The sequence below is a fragment of the Eutrigla gurnardus genome (genome assembly GCF_963514095.1).
Source record: "Eutrigla gurnardus genome assembly, chromosome: 17".
Classification (NCBI taxonomy): Eukaryota; Metazoa; Chordata; class Actinopteri; order Perciformes; family Triglidae; genus Eutrigla; species Eutrigla gurnardus.
In genome coordinates, this window is record NC_139928.1 from 10913737 (window position 1) to 10926284 (window position 12548).

The following is a 12548-nucleotide window of genomic DNA, read 5'->3' on the forward strand; positions in this document are numbered from 1 at the left end:
TTTTATCATAATATTCTACATTTATCTACTTTATGAGTTCATCCTCTTCTCTCCTTTTGCAGCAATTCCTCGCCTTCAACCCCTCCAGGAGGATATCTGCCTTTGCTGCACTCAGCCACCCCTACTTTCAAAGTGTGGACAGCCAAAGTAGAAGTGTGTACGCTGCTCAGCCCATCCCCAGCAACAAGCCCACTATGGAGGAGAGGACTGCCTGATCGTCCTCCTTCACCCTTACTCATCCCGTACGGTGTCTATAAAAAGTGTTCTGCATACCCATGTTTCATGTTTTATTACTTTTACAGCATTGAATCAAAGTGTGTTACTTAAGCTTTTTTGATGCTGATATACAGATAAAATGTCAAAGTGAAAAAAGAAATAGATGCAATTAAAGAAGATGTATAGAGCGTTTTTACGGAGGTACTTTGAGGCACCTTTTGGCATCGTTTACTGCCTTGAGTCTATGCGATTAAAACATCCCTAAGGTTTCTTTGCAAAAGTCCTCGAGCTCTGTCAGGTTGCACGGTGAGCATGAGTTTAGTGTTGTTGAAGACGGTCCTATGCAGCTTTAGGGTTACGTTTCCTGGTTGTTGTTTTCCTGCTTGTTCTCCCAACATGACAGCAGGTTTTGCTGTGTTGGTTTAACTCTCTACCATTGCTACAACATGATGCCCTTTTGGTGTCATCCTTTGGGATGCCTTCGGGCGAATGGAAGCGGAGTTTGTTCCACCAATGGCTTTCTTTGCCAGTTCGGTGTAAATCTTGATATGCAATGTGCCCAGGCAGCCGTAGCTGTAGGCTCAAAGTGTCCCACCCCAGTTAGGAACCAGTACCTCCTTCAGTATCCCTGATGCCAATGTGGCCTTATTGCCTCTTCACACATAACCTTTACTGTTGACCTGCTCTAGTTGGATTTGTGCCTTCATATTTTACTGGCATCCTCCCACTGGTTTGTTCTTTTCAATAACCCTTTTGGGGCTGGTAGTGTAGTTTATGCCAGCTAATGGGCCCTGCAGATACATGTACATTTAAAACACAGGTGATCGTGATTCTACCCATCATTCAACTCGTGAAGTCATTTAGATCCATTGGTAGGGACTTGTTTTCTCTCTTTATTTTCATCATCAGTGTCAAAAAAGCTTAATGAACTGTGATTTTTTGTTGTATGTTTAAAAAAAAAAAAAAAAAAACATGAACTAGACCAAAGGGGGCAAATACTTTTTATAGTCAGTGTGCAAAGCTCGAGGGAAGTACTCCTAAAGAGGGTGAAGATAAATGTCAAGAATGATGACATCAACACTCTCACCCCCCTGAAAAATGCACAAAAGCTATCTTCCTTCCATGAACTGATGGATTGTAATTGCTGCTTTTAGGTTGTTAAATGTTGATGATTGACTGTGTTAACAATGCAAAGACACTTGCATCTCAGATCGACTGGTAATATTGGGCGAGCGGGCTGGAGAGGCCGTGAAGCAGAGGCCTCTTCACGACAGGTGATTAGCCTCGCAAGAGCCCTCTTGATTGGGGGACCGGACCCCCCGGGAGCCTGGGAGGACAGCATGGAGCTCACCTGCCTTTATGCTTACTGTAGGAGTGTGCAGCGAGCAGATGTGTACAAAACATTTAGTGTGTACACGACCACTGAAATGAACACGTTTGGTACACACCTACTTGTCGAAAAATGATTGGGCACCACAAGCCATCCACTCACTGCCATGTCCGTGTTTTATTCCAGTCCTATGTGTATTATAATACTGCCACCTTGAGGAGGTCGTGAATAACTGCAGACCAGTAGCGGGATTCTAATGGTTTCTGCACTCTTCAAGGAACTCATCAGAACGGGCTGAAATCAGTGCTGAGACAATGACGAAAGAACTCAATAGAAATGTTCCTGCCACTCACTAGTCTGCCGTCATGGGCTTTTATCATTATAAGATACAATTATTATTTACTATCCGAATGTTACAGTAATGCACAGGCTTGCAATAGGTGGAGAAAGCCCCACCAGCACTATTCAACATGAATACATTTGACACAGAATAGTGTCGCCAATATTCTGTATTTAATTTTAATTTTATTGACAAGTCTTATATGCTTGTTTTCATCAAGTTGTTACTTGATTTCTTTTTTTCTTTTTTTTTTTAAGATGCTGGGGCATACAATATTCTTACACCAATTACACCAACTCTTAAGATGATTATAGAATTTGTGTAAGAATAGTTTGACAATGTAAGGAATGTATAAAGGATAGGCATTGGTACTGTACAGTATAGAGTGCTAAATACAAGCTGTAATGATAGAACTTTTGATACGTGCATCGTCAGCCCATAGATATGTTGTTAAAAAAATGGATAGACGTAGAGTAGCGAGGGTCTGTGGAATGTTGTTTGGCGAGAGTATTTTGTCTATTGAAAATGTTGTGTGGGCTCTGTGGGTGCTTGTTGAATTTCATTTGCTTTGGATTGAGAGTGACTATTAATTTTACAGTGGTTTTTAATGAAATAATGCACAAATATTTTGTGTAAATCTTTTTTTTTTTTTGCTTTTATTTTACAGTCATGTCCAGTTATATTCAAGTTCAGTCATTTTTTACCAGAAAGGAAAAAGCAAGTTATCCAGAGTTGTATTTTTGTATGTAGTAGTTCTTTCAGAACAGTAACATATTTTAACACTGGTTTACGTTTTCTTAACAGGTAGTGCTGCTAGCACACACACACAGACAGACACACTCTCCGACTTTCTCAGGTTCTTGTTATGGTCGTCCGAACTTTTCGGGCACAGTTTGCACATCTCTGGGCTACTAACTGACCACATCACAACTCCTTCAGGTTTTCTTTCAAGCTGTTCCACGATCATGTCATTGATCATAGTCTACTGTCATTCCTATTTATCAAATATATGTTACTGTAGTCATTACTGTCTGAAGATAACTGCCTGTATTAACTGTTTTTGCCAGCAACTTTTAATTGCTAGATGGCGAACACGATGTAGATTCATGTATAATTGTCTGCTTGACTAAGCACTGTGTGACTTTTCTATTTGATAAAAACTCACATCTGTTGTCAGTGGTGCATACAATGCAATGAAAGCTCTAAATACAATTGAAAATAATGACTCTTAATACATTTCAATCCTGTAACACAAAACTCTCCACTGTTGAGCTTTTAGAACCGTCACTATTTTGAAACCAACATAGCTTGATCCATGGTATAACTCAAATTACACATGTCCCTGTGTCACATTTGTTTTTAGCATATGGAAATGGCTAATTGGCTAGGAACAACACACTCATGGCATTATACTTATGTATGAATGCAGGCATTGGTGTCTTATTATTGTGTTGCACCAGTTTAATAAAAAAGCAGCTTTTTGTGAATATTGTGTCGGACTCATTTGTAAATTAATGACTCATATAGATTATTTTTATTTTATATAATTAATTAATAATTAATTAATTAATTAATTATAATTATATAATATTTATACATAAGTGTCAATTTCAAAACTAGAACATGGACTGTGAAGTAATATGTATAATTCAAGAGATAGTGCGGAGTATGATATATCTATGGATATCAGCACACATTGGAATCAAAGAAATGTAATTGTACCTCTAGAGAACTACATTTTATTTATTTCATCACATTACTGTGGTGTTTAGACGCCCGATACACACCCCGTACCAGCAGGTGGCGATAATTCACCATGCCGTTGTTTTGCACACCGCCAAAAAAACGAAGAAAAAAAGACTTCACAGCTTCCATTAACCAGGCTGATGTGGCTAAGTCAATGCTATCAAGGTAGCACTGATGGTTGCTCTCTCTGTTGGATATCCCGCCCCCCATTAATAACTCGACATGGGCAAGAGAGACAATCGAGTGGTGAGTTTTCTTGCGCAATTTGTGCGAAACCGATAAACCATTTATACACGGTTATATTTGGTTAGACAGTTTGCGTCACGCTAAACACAAGACGAGCCTAGCGTTAGCGCAGCGACTAGCGTTGGCCAGCTGACGCTAGTGGTTTCCTCCGCTAGGTATTCTGATGCTAGGCCGAGACTGGTCCTTTTTACATGCGCGTTAACATATATTTGAAAATGAAACCAAAACCAATTCTGTGTTTGGATGGCTTGGTGCATTGTGCTCCAGCAACAACGTCATCGGTCGCAAAGCTACAAATGCTAACCGTAACGGTGGCTCGTAACATTTTGGACAACGTCTCGTCGTGGTGATGTTGCGCAGTGTTTTTCGTTGCATCTTGAGTCTATATATGGCCTTGAAACCCCACCAGGGATCCATTAAACTTATGACATATTTGGATAAACGGCAGTCCAGTGTTTTGAGTTAGCTAACGTTGTTTACTCATGCTATATTAATTATCGCCGAAGCGCATATTGTTGTTGTTTATCTGTAAATATGGCAAGTGAGATTTCTTGCTGACAGGTTGCGGGACATTACCGTAAAGCACACACATTTGACAGGTGTTTAATGTTATGTTACACCCAACTAAACCTCATTAAGGTTATGTTTTTTTGTTTTTTTTTCCACTTTCAACTGTTTTTACAGCGTTGTTGTTTCAATTGTATGGTTTAATAGGGGATATGTGTGTAGCTGTTTAACTGCAAAACTGTTTATTTCGGTTCCTCATAATAATCTGGCATCTGTATGTATTTTCATAAACTCCATTAGACATGTTTAAAAATATCTCCTCTGTGTTGCAGGCATATATTAACCCCATTGCTGCTGCTCGAGCCAGGGGACCGGCAAATAACGCTGGACCGACAATACAAGATTATTTAAGCAGGCCTCGACCGACATGGTGAGACCTCCTCACTACCCTAAAATGTATAAATGCTCCTTGTTCACAAAAAAAGACAAATGTCTTTGCCACAGCGGTCCTTCCTTTGGATTTTCTGATAATTATTTTTTCATCAGGATAGGGTGCTCTGCTCTCACTCTGCATGTCAAAGTAGATTGAGAGCAAAGGGAGAGCTCCTCTGATGTGTATAAATGTCGGGTTATCATGGTTTGATGTCTGTTTATTCATTACCGAATGCATTGATTATAAATGATCCAGATTCCACTGACGGCAGCATCATCTAACCCCTTTTTCATGTCTGTGTGTGTTTATTTTTTCCCTGATGAAACATTAAAAACTGATCTGCTAACATGAAAAACGCTGTCCATAAATAATTTTGCTTTCTGCAGGCAAATAGCTTCTAGTTGTCTTGTAGAAAGAAAATTGATATATCAGTCTCATTGATTCGAAAAGATGAATTAATCCATACAGCTAAACAAGTTGTTTGGTATTGGTACCTTTTTTACTTTTCTCCACACTGAGAATTTTACATGGATACCAAAAATCTCATCTTATATATTTGCATATCTGATCATAAATAAAATGCACTCCAATTTTAGCCACAAGGGGGCACATTTAATTAATTACCTGCTAGACTTCCCTGCCAGTGTGAAATTACCATTTGCATTATTCAAAGAGCCACTTGTTTTCAATGCAAAAAAGTAAAAGGAACATAAAATACCAATAGCTTGTACCACAATATTGGTTAGCTTCAAAATAAAAAAATAAAAAAAACAAATCTTGATTCATCAAACACATTTTACAAATGAATAGCAGCATGGAGTTATGCATTATCTGTTCACTGTCAATCATTGCTGATGAAAAGTGGCCAATCTTTATAAACACTGCATGGGAGGGATGTTAATAAAGTAGCCGCCACTGAAGCATTGAGAGGCAAAAGTTGCAGCTGAGTGGCATTTTCACAGTTTAAGGCATAATCTTTGCAAATGTTTGCTGACAAGTTTAACATTAAAAATATGTTACACCTGATTTATGATCTCTTCTTCAGGGAAGAGTTAAAGGAACAGCTGGAAAAGAAGAAGAAGGGCTCTCGAGCCCTGGCTGACTTTGAGGACAAAATGAACGTGGTATGTTTGTAATATAGATTATGTCTTCACTTAATGTTTTATCCAAGTTCATATCCCAGTTCTTCATATGTGGATGAATGTGTAGCTTCATATTGGCAAAATGTTACAATATAGTGATTAAATACTTTTTTTCCTGATATTTGCTGCTGTTTTCAGAAATGGAGGAAAGAACTGGCAAAAAACCGAGAGAAATTGTTAGGCGCAATCGACAAAGAGAAAGACAAAAAGACAACCGACAAGGAAAAAGAGGAGAAGAAGGAGAAAAAAGAAGAGAAGAAGGAGAAAAAAGAAGAGAAGAAGGAGAAAAAAGAAGAGAAGAAAGAGAAAAAAGAGGTACGGTACCTCTCCTTCATCAGACATTTGTATGAGCTCACACTCAAATCATCATCATCTTTTACTGACTTTGGCTTTGCATTTGTGTTTAGAAAAAGAAGAAAGAGAAAAAGAAAGCCAGCAGGGTGAGGAGAGACTTCCAGCATTTTGTTGGCCAGCTTGCACGTACACACACACGTACACACACACACACACACACACTCACACACTCTCTCTGCCTGATGCTCTCATATTGTGTTCCAATTCCCTCACAAGCGACAAACCTCAAGTCTAATGAACCCTGCTTTCATTGTGTTTTGGTCAAGCATTCTTCATCTTCCTCCTCCTCATCGAGTTCTGATTCCTCCAGCAGCTCCCCTTCAGAATCTGAATATGTGGTAAGTCATTACAAACGTCGACGTCTACTTCATATTGCCAACCACCAGAAATAAACTAAACCCCCAACAATTTTCACCCATAATGAATAGAATAGAATGCCTTTATTGTCATTGCATTAAAAATACAAGGAAAATTGGAGCGCTGCTCCAGCAAAGTGCTTAAACCACACATTCATAATCCATCAGCTTCAATTTAGAGGAACGCTGCTGAATTCTAGAAATAGCTGCCTGTATTTGAATATAGTGCAGTTGGGAGTTTTTGATAGTCTGGAGTGAATTGGTTGACGCTTAACAGTTGATCGGAAATAGATTGACTACGTAGCTCAAATCGATCAGTTAAAAAAAAGACGGTGATCTATTCCCTGAGCAATCCTGTAATATCAGCTCCACGAACCATGAAACCGTCACAAGAACTACACCGTTTGATTGCGTTTCTATTTGTGTATACAGGATGAAAAGAAAAGTGTGAAGAAAAAGCGGAAGAGAAAGAAGTCATCAACTAGGAGAGCGTCAGACAGCTCAGAGGAAGAATCTGACGCTGAAAGCAAGGTTTTTATTTGATTTTTTTACAGCACATTTGGCCTACCTTGTTTCAGTAAACATCAATAGAAGCACGTTCTGATGTTAAAAATGTGCAGTCAAACAGTTGTCCTACAATGGCCATGTTTTTTAAAATGCCATTGTTTCATCTAAGTGTTGTTTTTCTCCCCAAGAAGAAAAAGAGAAGAATCAAGGAAGAAGGGGACAAAGATAAAGTAAATTACTCCTCCCTCTACCCTCTCACTTTTTCATGGTGTTGATTTTGTCAAAAATGTGTATATTTCCACTAATATCTGATGCTTTTTTTTTTCGTACTTTGTTCATGCCATTCAAATTAAGCCCAACACATTTGGGTCCAGGTGTTATAAATCATGTGTCTTGTGTCTGTCAGGATGACAAGAGCCGTAAAAGAAAAAGGAAGGCTGAGCGAAGTTATAAAGACTCGACTTCAGAGTCCTCTGCAGAATCTGAGGGGGAAGAGGTAGTAAGTATTATTCTTATATATGGTTGTAGATGTAACGCATCTCTTTCAAAACATATAGCTTTTACCAGACAATTACTAAAAACGTGGCAGTCTTCTCCCTTGCTTTGAATAAACAAGTAATAAAAAAAAAAAGACAAAACGTAAGTCATAAAGTTTTCACCTTGAACCTCCTCGTTGTTCCTCTTTAAGCTTAGTTCCTCTTTTAATTCAAATTTTGGGGGAAGGAAATAAAATTATCACATAGTTTGACCCCTGTTCAACCTAAATTTGGGAGGAGGCTCCATTCAGATTAACGGTCATTGCGAGTTCAACTCGTAGCTCTTAACGTTGTGCAAGGCAGACTGCTTGGTGCACCTCAGTGAATGAAAGGCAGACGGGTGACTATATGTGATTATCAATCACAGATGAACTACCACCATTTAAAATATGGCTCTCACCTTAATGGCTGAGCATCGCTTTCAGAGCATAGCAGAGTCTTAATATCAGCATTTTTTTTCCTATCATGTCATTGTTGGATGAACATGATTGTGAAACTGAACACAAACGGCAAAATCTGAAGTGAAAAAAGGAGAACAGTAACAGCAACTTGTCATAAAACAGTTGCGGATGGTTGTGCATCCCATAATTGTGCAACAATATTGTTGCATTAAGGTCATGAGGGTTTTTTTTTAGTATTGTGTGAGTCTCTTCTCGTTAACGGCCTCATTTCAACTTTTCCCACAGGCCGAAGCCAAGAAGAAAAAGAGAAGTAGCGAGGAAAAGGAGAAAATCACAGTGAGAAATTGACTTACTTACTTCTTCCACTTACATAATACACAAATGAGATTTTGGTTTGAGAGATTTTGATTATTTAATTGCAGGTTGAAAGATGGTTTGGGAAGGTGCACATGAAGTGCATTTTCATAATGCAGATCTGGCATGTGATATCAGCTGTTTGGGGGGGGGGGTCAATTATAAGTGTCTACTAACATAAAAAATGTATCCAGCTGTGTAATTGATGCTTGATTTGAAAAGACTCGGGACTCAAACCTCCAATGTTTTCCGTTCACAGGACAAATCAAAGAAGAAGAGGAAAAAGAAGCACAAGAAACACGGCAGGAAAAAGAAAAAGAAGGCAGCATCTCAGTCGGACTCGGAGCTCGACTAGCAGCCGTAGCTTTAGAGATCTCACAAGTTGTTATTTTGGCCTTTGGCCTCTAAAAACGTCTATCCAGCTTCAGTCATCACGCTTGAACGAGAAAACCACAGACTTGTAATGCTGGGGTTCTGTGAGTGAACTGAAACTGAAGGAGAACACTAAACAAACTAAGTGGCAACTACCGGTACATATCTACTGTTTTTTACCACCATGCTTTTTTCTTAGTTTTAACATCGGGACTGAAGTGAATTCCTCCCTTTTTTTTTCTCCTCCTCCTCATGGTAATTTCAAAGCGACTGGCACTTGCTTTCATCTTCAAGTGTGCCGTTCCTCTTGGAGTTGCTCTCTCTGACATCCTGCATCTCTAGTTGCTAGATGAGGCTGTCATGCTTGTGCCTATGTCATGCATGTAGACCTGATGTCTCGCCAGCCTCATATTGAAGTTGGACTTATAAGAAATATGAGCTGCAAAGTTTATACAAGGGATAATTGTTCCGATGGATGAATTGTTACACTGCAGTTCAAATGTGTAAACAATGGGAATTCATTAATAAAGTATTGTTTTAGCCTTTATTACTATCACATTTGAATGGTCCGTCAACCGTCACCCACTGGATTTGCTCTTATGTTCCCCACTTTTATTTCAAACTGTTCATCTGGTTATGCACTTTCTCACTTCCCTAAAAGATAGTCAGGTGCCTGTGATGCAGTAAGACACACTGTGCATAATGTTAACTTCAGTGCCACATAAGCTGCAGTCTGCAGGATAACTACAATCTACCATTAAGCCGCATATGAGCCTGAATTACAGCATAAAACATCTAATGTGTAAGAAGTTTGTAGTTTATTCAGTAGGTGAGTTGCAGATGCAGTTGCTGTTTAATGAATGTCAACCAGTAGATAACCAGCCTACTTGTGCGATATCCATGTCCCATAGTGTTTCCCTCTTACTATGAATGAGAAAACTCATTCATATTGGAAACGGTACTCTGATCACTCAATACAAAATAGGCTGTTGCAACGAGGGGTAAAACATCTCACATTTAAACGCACCTATGTCATCAAAAAGTAGAATAAAAAAAGGAAAGTACACACCTTTAAATTATACTTAAGTACTTGAAAATAAAGTAAATTAACTTGTTTATATTGCACCTCTGTATCTAAAAATAAGTGTTATCATGTAGCATCAACTCTTTTGAGGTTTCCACAGCAAGTCTTGTGATGTTGATCAATGATGCCAAAGGTTCATATGTGAAGTCTTCCCTGTTAAATCAGTGTGTGTGTGTGTGTGTGTGTGTGTGTGTGTGTGTGTTTGCAGCCTCATACAAATGATTAAACAAACACTTTTTAACATCCAAGTATGGGCGTGAACTCGTTCCAGGAAGTCTTATTGTCCTAATCAGAGAGTCACAGGACAAAGGGGGTGTGTCTGACTTACCATATAAAGAGCAGTGCATCCAGTTTCACTTCAGGAGAAGTCAGAGATCCAGTACAGTACGCCAAGAAGCTGTTGAATCACTTGCAAGGTAAGTGATATAAAAAAGTATGAATCTGCATCAAAACCTTTCATAGCAGAATTGCATATGGTGCTTTATGAACAGACAACTTCCATTGGTACTATTCAGTGAGATTATGAGGGGAAGGAAGATTCTTGTACAAGCAAAAATGAAAACAATGTTAGCAAAAGTACAACGTGATAAGAGGTTTCACATTTCTGTCACAAAATCTCATCTATGAGCTGAAAAGTTCATAAGGAAGGAAGATCTTTGCTGAAACTGCGTGAATGTAACGCACTCGACCGATCCAAATAAACACAATCCTTTTTCTTGCAGATGACGTGGGTAACTGTGTGGTTGACAGTGGGAGTGTTTGTGTGGGGGTTTGCCTCCTGCTCCATCACATGTCCTGACGGGAACGTCTGTTCTGATTTCGCAACCTGCTGTATGACTGAGCATGGGTATAGCTGCTGTCCATATCCAAATGTATGTCTCCTTGTCAACACATGAAGCAACTTGACAAACTAACAGTTTTGCTCTGGTAAAGCGATCCCTTTCCTTAATCTCCGTGTGTCTGTATTGTGTGTTTTTAGGCTGTGTGTTGCTCTGACATGGCCCACTGCTGCCCTTCAGGGTTTCGTTGTAACCAGGTGACCCAGATGTGTGAGAAAAAGCCGTGGATGCAGATGCCAATGGTGAAGAAGGAGGCTGCAGAGGAACCGAGCACTCCCGTTCTACCTGTTTCTCTCGTCCGGGAGCCCCAAAATAACCATGTGCCAGACCAGGAAAAGAGCTCAGTTGTTCATTGTGACAACTATCATACGTGTCCCAGTGGCACTACCTGCTGCAGACACCCAACAGGTGTCTGGTTCTGTTGCCCATACTCTCCTGTGAGTTGACCTATAGACTGTTGTAAAATCCCTTCCTCTGTTATGACAGGTCAAAGCTTGCGACAGCATTTTGCATTTAATTGGTGTGCAAATAATAAATAATCGGTGACTTCTTGTGACTTGTAGGGCAGGTGTTGTCTGGATGGCTTCCACTGTTGTCCTTATGGCTTTGACTGTGACGTAACGTATAGATTCTGTGTGAGGCAAGGCTTGAGATATCCTTTCACCCCCAAACAAAGTATGCCTTCATTCCCTGCCTCTCTCACTTCAACTTCAGAGGACGAAGGTGGTGTGCAGCAGGTATGACATATCCGTAAATGTGCCTTTTTGACTGTTGTGTATCCTGGGATTGGTGAATCTGAATGACCATCCACTCACATTAAAACACGTATAGGCCCTAAAAACCGATTTTCTTGCTTAGTTTTTTAATATGCATTTATGATTAAATCTACCTTTTGCAGACACCATTGACAGCTCTGACAGAAGCCAAAGGCGGCAACTGTGAGGCCGGAGTCATTCGCTGTGATTCCAAGTTTTACTGCAAAGCGGGGACATCTTGCTGCAAAGGAGCCAAAGGCCAGTGGAGCTGCTGTCCATATAAAGTGGTATGCATCGGCCATGACTTAATAAAGCCATCATGAAGTAATGATGCATGAATGTGAAGGAAAACAATTTGGTTCTTAGACATACAGAAATATAGAGGGTGTAAAGCATAGAACAATTAAATGATGAACATCATTTTTGAAAATCTGTCAGATTATGAACATCACAAACTTGAATATCCTTCTTCTGGCTGTAATCCTAGAAATGCATATTTGTATATCCTTTACTGCAGTAATTTACAAGTTAATAACTGTATTTTTTTTTTCAAAACTTGTCCTGATTCAGGGCGCGTGTTGTGCAGATGGTCAGCACTGCTGTAAGTTTGGATTTAACTGCGACCCGGACTCCATGTCATGCAAAGCATGGTATTCTCAGACCCCCTCGGGAGCACAGGAGCACACCAAAAGAGACTGAGGACAGTTGTGCACTGTGACAGCTTTGCCATTATTTTTTTATACATATTTCTGATCAAATCTGAATCATCAGAACTACGTGACGGCTGAATGGTTTATTGCTTTTAACCCGTATGTAACAATGTTGAGACTGTTTCATCTGAAGATTTCTTTACAAGTCATAGAGACCTTCATGCCGTCCAATAATTTCTTGCAATTAATGAACACCTTTAGGTAAAAAAAAATAATGTGCCAATATGAAATGTTTTTACCACTGCTCCTCGAAGGGCTTTTACTTTGAAAATAATAAATGGAAATGTATTTTACATGTCCGACTGGCTCACTTCCTGTAG

The 12548-nt window shown here is 39.4% G+C and overlaps 3 protein-coding genes across 7 annotated transcripts in view; all 3 read left to right on the top strand.

The window, feature by feature from the left end:
* The window catches only part of cdk6 (cyclin dependent kinase 6), a 30584-nt gene extending 27211 nt beyond the window's left edge, over positions 1 to 3373 (top strand). The window contains exon 8 of the mRNA XM_084033073.1: positions 63 to 3373. Within this exon, the coding sequence (XP_083889199.1) occupies positions 63 to 215 (153 nt within the window). The 3' untranslated portion in view covers positions 216 to 3373. The remainder of the gene's footprint in view (positions 1 to 62) is intronic.
* A 367-nt stretch (positions 3374 to 3740) lies between these two features.
* Positions 3741 to 9387, top strand: fam133b (family with sequence similarity 133 member B). 5 transcript variants are annotated; one of them, XM_084032284.1, is made up of 12 exons: positions 3741 to 3878; positions 4718 to 4815; positions 5864 to 5942; positions 6099 to 6191; positions 6255 to 6275; positions 6368 to 6400; positions 6581 to 6652; positions 7103 to 7201; positions 7366 to 7407; positions 7584 to 7676; positions 8400 to 8450; positions 8728 to 9387. In XM_084032284.1, the coding sequence occupies exons 1-12, from the start codon at positions 3855 to 3857 to the stop codon at positions 8821 to 8823; spliced, it is 801 nt and encodes a 266-aa protein (XP_083888410.1). In that variant the 5' UTR covers positions 3741 to 3854; the 3' UTR covers positions 8824 to 9387. The 5 variants fall into 5 exon arrangements, with proteins under 5 accessions (XP_083888410.1, XP_083888406.1, XP_083888408.1 ...); XM_084032280.1 differs by having other exon boundaries at positions 6099 to 6275; XM_084032282.1 differs by having other exon boundaries at positions 6099 to 6275; positions 7584 to 7673.
* Positions 9388 to 10194: 807 nt separating this feature from the next.
* Positions 10195 to 12521, top strand: LOC311027759 (progranulin-like). Its single transcript, XM_084031911.1, has 6 exons — positions 10195 to 10340; positions 10647 to 10796; positions 10904 to 11200; positions 11327 to 11500; positions 11662 to 11805; positions 12089 to 12521. The coding sequence occupies exons 2-6, from the start codon at positions 10647 to 10649 to the stop codon at positions 12215 to 12217; spliced, it is 894 nt and encodes a 297-aa protein (XP_083888037.1). The 5' UTR covers positions 10195 to 10340; the 3' UTR covers positions 12218 to 12521.
* Positions 12522 to 12548: the final 27 nt, after the last annotated feature.